Here is a 10592-nt window from a genome sequence, read left to right on the forward strand (position 1 = left end):
TGGGCAGAGCTAGTCATTTGTTACAGCAATCCGAAGAGATGGGGCAAGCACATTGGTCAGAGGCCGAGGAAGCACTGGCAGGACAGGAGGGCTGAGCTGGCAGGTAAGCATGTCCCAGAGAAGCAGCAACAGAGAGCACTCCAGCAGGCTGTGAGGCCGGTGGGTGAGCCCACCACCTACACTAGTTTGGGGGAGGCTCCTGATGTTGAGGTCCACCCTGCCGACTGGGTATACTATGGGTATGCTTGGTAGGGGTATCACTGGGGAGGTGGATAGGGTACCCACATAGGGCCTGGAGAGTAGATGTCAGGCCCTATTAGTTGTTCTGGATAACGTGGGTATGGGGCCAATGAACCGGGGCCTGGATACAATGGGAACTATAAACTGTACCGCTCTTCTCCATGAATGGGACACTGACTCGGTTCAAATTGGCTTGTATGGTTCGAAGCTGTTCAGGACCTGCTGCACCTGTCTTGGAGCCCATTACTAAACATTTTGCTCAAATGATCTATAGCAGAATCCTGATCAAAAGGAGGTAAAATGGAGACTAGAACTCAAATTCTTCTGGAATCCAGACTTACAGGTCACTGGAGTTGGATGAAGCCCTGAAACTTGCCTTGAGGTAGTCTTTAAATCTGATACCGAAACTATCATCCTCTCCATCTTTAAACCAAACAGTAGTAAAATTAGTAAAGAATATTTGTGTTGAGCATTGTGCTTTTAAAAAGTATTATTAAGTGTGGTTGAGTCAGTTCTGACTCATAGCAACGCTGTAGGTTTCCAAGGAGCCGCTGGTGAGCTGAAACCACCAACCTTGCAGTTCAAACCGACTTTGCATTAATCCACAGCACCACATCAAAACTTTAAAAGGATTATATGTGATCAAATTAACCACAGCAACTTGAAATATAAAATGAGAAAAGGGTCAGTGCATTTATGTTAATGTTGTTAAGTGCTGTCAAGTCTATTAAAGACTCAATAGTGACCCTGTATAGTGTTTCTGAGGAGTGATGTTGAGTTTGAACCAACCTTGCATTTCAAATGGTCAAGCTCTCCAGTGCTTATCCTACAGCACCACACCAGGAATATGTTAATAGTGGTGGAATAATTTGAAAAAAGGATAGCAAGAATGGTTGCACAATATAAAGAGTATTGTCACAGAATTGTACCTGTATGAATGGTTTAATAGCTTTATGTATTGTTGTTGTTGAGTGCCTTCGAGTCGGTTCCGACCCATAGCCACCCTGTACAGGGTTTCCGAGGTTGTAAATCTTTACGGGAGTAGAAAGCCTCATCTTTCTCCCGCGGAGCGGCTGGTAGTTTCGAACCACTGACCTTAAGGTTCGCAGCCCGATTCGTAACCACTACGCTACCAGAGCTCCTTAGCTTTATGTATTGGTGGGTATGTTTTCATCAAAAAATAAATATTTGGTAGACAAAACAAGCATCTTTCTGATTTTAATCTGGGATTATCTGAATTTATAACTTGAAAAGTATCCACAGATGGGAAAGATTTTAAAGGCAGTCTGCAACTTTGTAGGTTTAGAAATATAATTTTATGTGTTCACCTAAAAGTAAGTATATTCCAGAAGTACCTTCTAAACAAACTTTCAAGACACTGGTAAACATAGCCAGCGATTTAAACTCACCAGCTGCTCCTCAGGAACCCTATAGAGGGTCAGTATGACTCGGAACCAATGCCATAACACTTAACAACAAGAAGAACAAATATCTAGCAAAATTGAGTACAGTAAAGTTGTATACTCAGTCAGGACTCCTCCTCCTGGTTAGTGATGTGTAAGCAAAGATTGATTAGAAGGTGGTTTGGAGGCTGGGGGAAGAAAACCTTATAGTCTTGATAAGATTTTCTAAATGGGATGGAGCTGAATTACCTTTTCTACATGAGTGGTAGTATTTGTGACTAGGTAAGGAAAGGGAAGAGACTATAACACTTAACTGGTCGGGCCTGGTGTGGTGCTGTTGGTTAATGTGTCAGACTGCAAAGCCACTTGAACTGCAAGGTTGGCGGTTCAAGCTCACCAGCTGCTCCTCAGAAACCCTATACAGGGTCGCTATGGGTAGGAACTGATTCAACGGCACTGAACAGCAACAACAGTGCATTATTTCAAGTGTATTCATGTTATCAAGGAGTTCTGGTAGTGTAGTGGTTACGAATCTGGCTGCAAACCACAAGGTCAGCAGTTCGAAACTACCAGCTGTTCCTCAGGAGAAAGATGAGACTTTCTGCTCGCGTAAAGATTTACAGCCTCAGAAACCCTATACAGGGTCACTATGAGTTGGAACTGACTTCACAGCATGTAATAACAACAACATTCGTGTTATCTACTTTACAATGTGTTCCAGATTATATATGGTTTTCTTTTCAAGAAAAGAAATTGAGCTGAGAGGCTGCCACTTGTCCAAGGTTGCCTAAATAACCTGTGGAAGAGCTAGGATTCTCTTTTTTTTAAACTGTTTTATTGTAAATTATGTGATAGTTTACATGGGAGAACATTAGGTTTATTTACATTGCCATGGTTACAATTCCCTCCATGCATCATCAACCAACCAAATTGTATACCCCGCAAGCCTGTCTACCGGTGGTCAGTACACAGCCCCTCTCTCTCTCTGGGTCTAGAGTTCCCAGCAGCTCCATCTCCATGTCATCATCTCTGCCTCCATCTCTGGCATCACTTCTTATCTGGGTAGGGTCCTGTATTCCGCTCTTCTCCCTTGATGGTCCTAGGGGCGTCTGTTCCTGGCCTGCAAAGCCAACCACTCCCCTCCTTTTGCTACAAAACGTCTACCTTTACATTTCCAACCCTCACAGTCAGTCCTGATAGTAATTATTCACTGTTGTACATGAGTGCTATCCACATCTCCTTTCATCAGTCCCACCCAGACAGATTGACTACTACTGAGTGGAGAGTCTACCTACTTCCACACCCTCTGGATCTAGGCTCCCTCTTGAAAGCTTATAAGCCAGTCACTTCTTACCTTTGTAGCCCCTCCTCCCCCATTTTGGGTAGCCAATGTCCAAGTTGCCCCATCCCTGTCTACCCTGTGTATCGAGGGGGTGGGAATGATCCTCACTGTAAAAATTTGTTCCCTCTTTTGAACTACTGCACCCATAGGTATAGGTCAAATTCATCAAATTGTATCATATTATTCTTTTTTCCTCTTCTTTCTTCTTCTAGTTGAGCTCTGATCATCCAGCCATTGAAGCCAGGTCAAGTGGGTATTATCTGCACGTGTGGGTGTTCTTATGCATATGCCCTCTCTTCTTATCAGCTGGATGCTTCAGTCTCCACTCTAGTCCTCTGTAAGCCCAGGTTCTTTTGACTGTACTGTGCTGTCTCAGCTAGCCATATGACTCCTTTCCTGATACAGTACTGGGATCATTCTGCTAAATATTATTGCTCTGGCCCTGCTTCTTCTGAATGTCATATGTTGTTGTTAGGTGCTGTTGAATCAGTTCCAGCCCATAGCAACTTTATGAACAACCAAACAAAATACTGCCCAGTCCTGTACCTTCGTCACAATTGTGATGTTTGAGCCACTGTTGTTACCATTGTGTCATTCACCTTGTTGAGTGTCATCCTCTTTTTTGCTGACCCTCCATTCTAGTAAAGATGCTGTCATTCTCCAGGGATTGGTCCTCCTAACAACATGTCCAAAGTATAAGAGACTGTCTCACCATGCTTGCTTCTATGGGTCATTCTGACTGTACTTCTTCCAAGACAGATTTGTTCGTTCTTCTAGAAGCCCATGGTACTTTCAATATTCTTCACTAACACCATGATTCAAATGCATTGATTCCCCTGTGGTCTCTCTTATTCACTGTCCAACTTTCACATGCAATGAGGTCACTGAAAATACCATGGCTTGGCTCAGGCACACCTTAGCCCTCTGAGTGATATCTTTGCTCTTATATGTCTTTTGATTTCTTGACTTTTGCTTCCATGCCCAGCTTTTAGAAACTCAATAGTATTAAAATCAGTTAGAAGACAGTGTATTCAATTAGAGCATGTGATAGTTAAGGTTTTGTATCAACTTGACTGGGCCAGGATTCCCAGTGGTTTGGCAGCTATGCAGTAATGCAATGTGGCAGTTATGTGATCTGATGTGATAAACCAGTAAAAGGATAGGGTTGGGCTACAAGACCCTCAAAGCATCACAACTCTGACCCAGTGTAAGGGAGTTTCCCAGGGGTGTGAGAGGCAACATCTTTTATTTTACAAAGATGAAAGGAGAGAGAAGTGAGCAGAGAAAGAGGAATGTACTACCACTGAGAAAGAAAAGTCCGGAGTAGAGTGCATCCATTGGACTTGGGGGCCCTGCACTGTGAAGCTTTTAGATTGATGCAAGACACCTGGGAATCTCTATGGAATGCTGGACCAAGAGATGCTGACAAGAGACAAAAACCCTGCTTAGAGCTGCCACTCTGAATTCGGACTTCTAGCCTCAGACCGCTAACCATAAGGTCAGTGGTTCAAACCCATCAGCCGCTTCTGGGAAACCTTATGTGGGGTTACTCAGGGTCACTATGAGTCAGAAGTTAACAACAGCACTTAACAACAACAACAAAACTGTGAGAGAATACACCTCTGTTTCTTAAAGTCATCCACTTGTGGTATTTCTGCTATAGCATCATTAGATAACTAAGAGAGAGCATTTTTACATTGTCCTAACAATAATCTGTGGACTCCTGGTGAAGTGCTGAAGCATCAGCAGTGGACTGCGAACCCTAAGGTCAGCAGTTCAAACCCACAATCTGCTCCTTGAAAACCCTATATAGGGTTGCTATGAGTCAGAACCGACTCAACAGCACTTAACATAAACAATAATCTGTGGTATCCTGGACATTTTGACTATCTCCAGTTCTCTCAGTAACACATTGAAAAACCATCTCTGAACTTGAAAATCACCTGACTTAACCATTTAAAATTTTTACATTGATTTTTGTTGTTTCTGTCTTAAAGGATGGTATTTGATAGACTTATCTTTATGCTGGGATGCTCTGACTGTGGTATACACCAACCATCCTTAATGCTTTCAGAGAAAAATTGGATTTAACATTTTGTGTTAGGTGCCTAAGTAGAGAAACAACTTAGAAATGCCCTTTGTGTGGATTTTTAAAAAATCTCATGGTAAGGGATGATAGGGATGAACAACTTAGACTTTGACTATCAAAATTGGGATATAAAGACATGAAGTTACTGGCTTACATGCTTTCATGAGGGTGTTTAGGGTCAGAACAAGGCGAGTAAGTCAGAAAGCTCCACAGAACAGTTTTCCTCTTGTCCAGATGGATCTGGTGATGATGGGGATAGGATTTTATGATCCAATAGTGAGTAATTGTTATCAGGACTAATGACGATTATTGCAACTGTAAATGTAGAAGAGGGGGGAACAATTACTTTCTCATTTCAGAAACAGAAGACCCTAGAACCATCAAGAGAGAAGAACATGAGAGGAGCAAGGGATCTTAAATAGAAAAGCGATGGTGACAGAGACAATGGCATAGAGAGACAGAGCAGCAGAGGACTAGGTACTGAGAAAGGCAGTGTGCCTGTGGGCAGGAGGGTGACTTGCAAAATGAGCCCATTGGACATTTAAACAAATAATATATTTTCAACGTGGTATGTGTACATAAAAAGGGGGGGGGTATGGGGATAATAGAGGTAAAGGAGTGTGGTGTGGCTCTGTGGGCTAATGCATCAGACTGCAAAGTTGTTTGAACTGCAAGGTCGGTGGTTCAAGCTCACCAGTCACTCCCTGGAAACCCTATATAAGGTTACTATGGGTCAGAATCTACTCGACAGCACTTCACAATTAATAGAGATGAATAATGTTAGTTGATGGTACGATGCATGGAAGGGAGTGGAATCACTGCAATGACTGGTTGAAAGTATAACTGATGACCTGCCCTATAGACCTTCAGTCAATTCACAATAAAAGCTTAAAATAAAACTCATGGTAGCATTCATTTTAGGCCTTGGAATTTATTAATTCACAACTCTACTAATTATATTCATTACAATGATTCATTCTTCAGTAGACTGTCAACTCTTTGAGGATCAGTACCCTGTCTAATGCATCTGTTGTATATCTCATGTACTGATGGGTAGTACAGACTATTCAGTAAAGAATATTCATCAAATGGAGAAATGGAAATCCCCCAGTAGTAAAGCAACAGTTGAAACTGAACCATCAAGCCACAGGCCTCGTTTGTATGAAATGTACTGTGACACTGAGCCCAGTAAAGCTTCTATGTTACCACCACCACTTCCTTAATGATCATGAAAGCACCATAAATGTTCATTGTCAGTCTATGAATCCACAAGTTCTTGTGAGTCACGAGCTCATCACATACTTGCATTTTCACATACATCAGACAATGTACTTTCTCACACAATTCTAAAGTTACAAATATTAGAATAACGGACCTGGTAGAGTCCTCAAACAAAAATACATCATGTAAGAAGTTATATGACAAAGGTGTCATTTCAAATCAGTAGAGAAAAGATAATATATTTAATATATGCTACTGGCATGATTAATTAATCATTAAAATACTATGTTCTTAGCATACCATACACAAAAATAAATTCAAAGTAGATTAAACATGAATATAGGAGTCCTGGTGTGGCGCTGTGGGCTAATTCATCAGACTGCAAAGTCATTTGAACTGTAAGGTCGGTTGTTCAAGCTCACCAGCTGCTCCTCAGAAACTCTATACAGGGTCACTATGGGTCGGAATCTACTTGGCAGCACTTCACAACAACATATTTAGTCTATATAAATACTAGAAAATACATGAAAAAAATTGTTCTTTAATAATGTCAGAAAAATGAGAACAATGGATTTGAACTATTGCCAGGCACTATTACTTCATAGAAAGACAAGAGTAACACACAGTGACTAGCTAGTAAACATGTTGTGAAAAACCCCCAATGAGAGTTAATACATTTTTTTAAAGCTGGGCACAATTTACAATCCACAAAACATTATAAATATTCTAACATTTAACAGAAGTACAGGTGTTGTGCTGTAGGACAAGCACTGGACTACTAACCACAGTTTCGACAGTTGAAACGTACTGGCCACTCCTCAGAAACCTAATAAAGGGTCACTGTAAGTTGGAACCAACTCCAGAGCACTTAGCAACAACATTTAACAGATATCAGGGTCAAAACACATATTTTTAAAAAACTAGGAAAACTGAGGACTAAGGTATGCCTGACCCAAGCCATGGTATTTTCAATAACCTCATATGGATGCGAAAGCTGGACAGTGAATAAGGAAGATCATAGAAGAATTGATGCCTTTGAGTTGTGGTGTTGGAGGAGAATACTAAAATTGTCATGGACTGCCAAAAGAACCAATAGATCTATTTTGGAAGAAGCGCAGCCAGAGTGCTCCTTGGAGGCCAGGATCGCTAAGCTTCGTCTCTCATACTTTGGACATATTGTCAGGAGGGAACAGTCGCTGGAAAAGGATGTCATGCTGGGTAAGATGGAGGGTCAGAGAAAAAAAGAGGAAGACCCCCAACGAGATGGATCGGCCAGGTGGCATCATTGATGGCTTCGAGTGTGGCGGCGGTAGTGAGGTTGGCCCAGGATCAGACATTGTTTCGTTCTGCTGTGCATGGGGTCACTATGAGTCGGTTCCGACTCGATGGCACCTGACAACAAGTAAAGCTGAAAATGTTAAAAATATGTAACTTCTATGCAGAAAAAGGCACAGAAGAACAAAAGACAAAAGATAGGGGAGATGAAATGTGAGCAAACAGGACACAAGATCTCTATCCATAATATAGTAAAATCTATAAAGGAAAAATTGTAATTAGAAAAATAGACAAAAGACATGAGTCAGCATGTGATGACGAAAAGTGCTTCATCTGAAAACTTTTTAGGATATAATTTTTCATGAGATGTTTTCACAAGTCAGAACAGCAAATGTGAGGGTATTGGTAGTTCTTTAGACTGATGAGACTGTGGAAAGCTCAGCCCTCTTAAGCTCTGCTGTCCAATGCTGCAGGACCATAGTCTGTCCAACATTACATGTGCAATAGCCCAGAAATTCAACTCTTAAGAGGTGTTTCTACAGAACTACCTGCACAGGGGAAGGCTGTTTGTAGCAGCATTGTAATACCAATAAATTGAAAACTGTATGTCTCTAACTAATTGGTTAATTATAATATTTCTATACTATCAAATTGAATCCTGATGTGGTGCTGTACTGCAAAGTCGGTTTGAACCACAAGGTTGGCGGTTCAAGCTCATCAGCTGCTCCTTGGAAACCCTAAGCATGGTCACTATGAGTCAGAACCAACTCTACAGCACTTAACAACAACAACATACAATCAAATGGATTCCTGGGGTGGTGCTGTAGGATCAGTACTGGACTGCAAGCCACAGGTCAGCAGTTCAGACCCGCCAATTGCACCTTAGAGACCCTATACAGGGTCACTATGAGTCAAAACTGACTTGTCGGCACTTAACAACATGCTATCAAATACTTCTAAGTAGCCACTGTAAAATGAGGTAGACCAATGCATACTGACGTGGAAAGATGCTCAATAAAGTGATGAAGTGACTTACAAAACATTTTAAGACCCATTGCTGTCTACTCAATTCCAAGTCACTTGTATCACAGTTACAATCCAAAATGATAATCAAGTCCTTAAAACAAACAAACAAAATGTTTGCACAAAGGGCTTCATGTAGGATTAAAGCTGTGTGTTCCCTCCTCAGGGCTCTAAAGAACTTGCAAAGTCAAACAATCACATCCTTGTAGGATTCGATGACATCGCCTCTGCACAAAATACCTAGTCAGATTAAATCAACAAGATGAGGATTATTTCATATAACAATAGGCATTACCTATTACCAACCATGATTTTTCTACATGGAAAGACAGGAACACACACAGCAGCTCATGAATATGTTGTGTAAACAGCCCAAAAGAACTTCTGGTAAGGGGTGGAATACACTTTCAAGAAGGGATCCTAGCACAATACATATCCACACAGAAGTATAAATAGCCTAACATCTGTTGTAAATATTCACATAGGCCCTACTAACAGGATCGGTGTATCAGCTCTGTACCGTCTTCCCTGACCTCTGGAAAAGAAAAAGGACTGATCAGGCCAGCGAGTCCCTAACTAGTCCCATGAAGAGATGTGGCTGGCAGGTACAAAAGATCTACTGCCTCTGTTGGCCCAGGAATTGTGGTGGTTTCTTCATCCACCTCCAGGAATGCAATGGTCTCTTTAGCAGAGGTGGTTTTCTCCTCATGATGGCCTTCCGTACAATCAAGGTTCATACTTCCATGTTTGTTCTTCAGTCTCCTCTTGTATGTCTGGTACGCTAGATATTAAAACATGCAATTATTAGATACCGCATTAACAAAGACTATAATTTTATTATGTAATGGTCCATACTTTGAGGGTTTGAGTCATACATGTATAAACACAGAAGTGAAAACAAAGTATCAAGCTAAAAGTGTGTTACAGTGGCAGAACACAAAAGTTTGGACTGAAAACAGAAGTCAGTAAGTTGAGTTGACCAATTTCCATTAAAGTTCTTCTGAATAGGGGCTTCACCCACCTGCAATAATGATAAATCCAACCACTAGTTGAAAGAGCCCATACATCAATGGGAAGTTAAACATCTGGACCAGTTGTTCAGCATTGAAAGATAATTGGAGCATGGTGATACACATCTGAATATTCTGAGTGCCAGTTTCCAAAGAAATAGTCCTGCACCTAGCATTGAAAATGTTCAAGGGTTATAAAACAGCAATAATCCTAGTGCAAGTTTTCTGTTAAACAGCATATAGCAATAATTGTGTACTTATAAGTCATATATAATTAACTTATTCACGAAGCATTGCTATGCCTACACCTTACTTTGTTGTACTGTACTAGTTTGCATGTTGCTACGATGCTGGAAGCTATGCCACTGGTGTTTCAAATACCAGTAGGGTCACCCATGAAGGAACAGTTTCAGGAAAACTCTGAGACTAAGGAAGAAGAAATAGGTGATCCATTTCTGATTAGTACAGGAAGGTGAGTCCCTCAGGTAGGAAGGTACTCAAAATATGGCTGTGCCCTTCAATACACACAGAGTAGACAGGGATGGGCAAGTTGGACATTTTTGGGAGAGGGGGAGGCTACAAAGGCAAGAAGTGATGATCTTACAAGCTTTCAAGAGGAAGCCTAGATCCAGTGGGTGTGGAGGAAGATAGACTCTCCACTGAGTTGTATCCAATCTGTCTGGGCAGGGCTGATGAAAGGAGATGTGGATAGGTTTCTTGTGATACAATAGTGAATAATCGTTATCAGGACTGATTGTGAGGGTTGGAAATGTAAAGGTAGATGTTTTGTAGCAAAAGGAGGGGAGTGATTGACTGCAGTCTAGGAGCAGTGGTCCCTGGGACCATCAAGGGAGAAGAGCAGAGAACAGAACCCTACCCAGAGAAGCATCACTGCCAGAGATGGAGGCAGAGACGATGACGTGAAGAGATGGAGCAGTTGGGGACTTTAGACCCAGAAAGGGAATGGGGCTGTGTGCTGACGACCGGGG

General features: G+C 41.6%; 1 protein-coding gene across 1 annotated transcript in view; it reads right to left on the bottom strand.

Moving 5' to 3' along the window:
* Nucleotides 1-9165: 9165 nt before the first annotated feature.
* Nucleotides 9166-10592, bottom strand: part of SLC10A6 (solute carrier family 10 (sodium/bile acid cotransporter), member 6) — a 58109-nt gene continuing 56682 nt past the window's right edge. Inside the window, exons 5-6 of the mRNA XM_006867769.1 lie at nt 9615-9772; nt 9166-9374 (exon numbers count right to left, since the gene is read on the bottom strand). Coding sequence (XP_006867831.1) covers nt 9166-9374; nt 9615-9772 — 367 coding nt within the window. The remainder of the gene's footprint in view (nt 9375-9614; nt 9773-10592) is intronic.

This window comes from Chrysochloris asiatica, unplaced genomic scaffold (assembly GCF_000296735.1).
Source record: "Chrysochloris asiatica unplaced genomic scaffold, ChrAsi1.0 scaffold00109, whole genome shotgun sequence".
NCBI lineage: Eukaryota > Metazoa > Chordata > Mammalia > Afrosoricida > Chrysochloridae > Chrysochloris > Chrysochloris asiatica.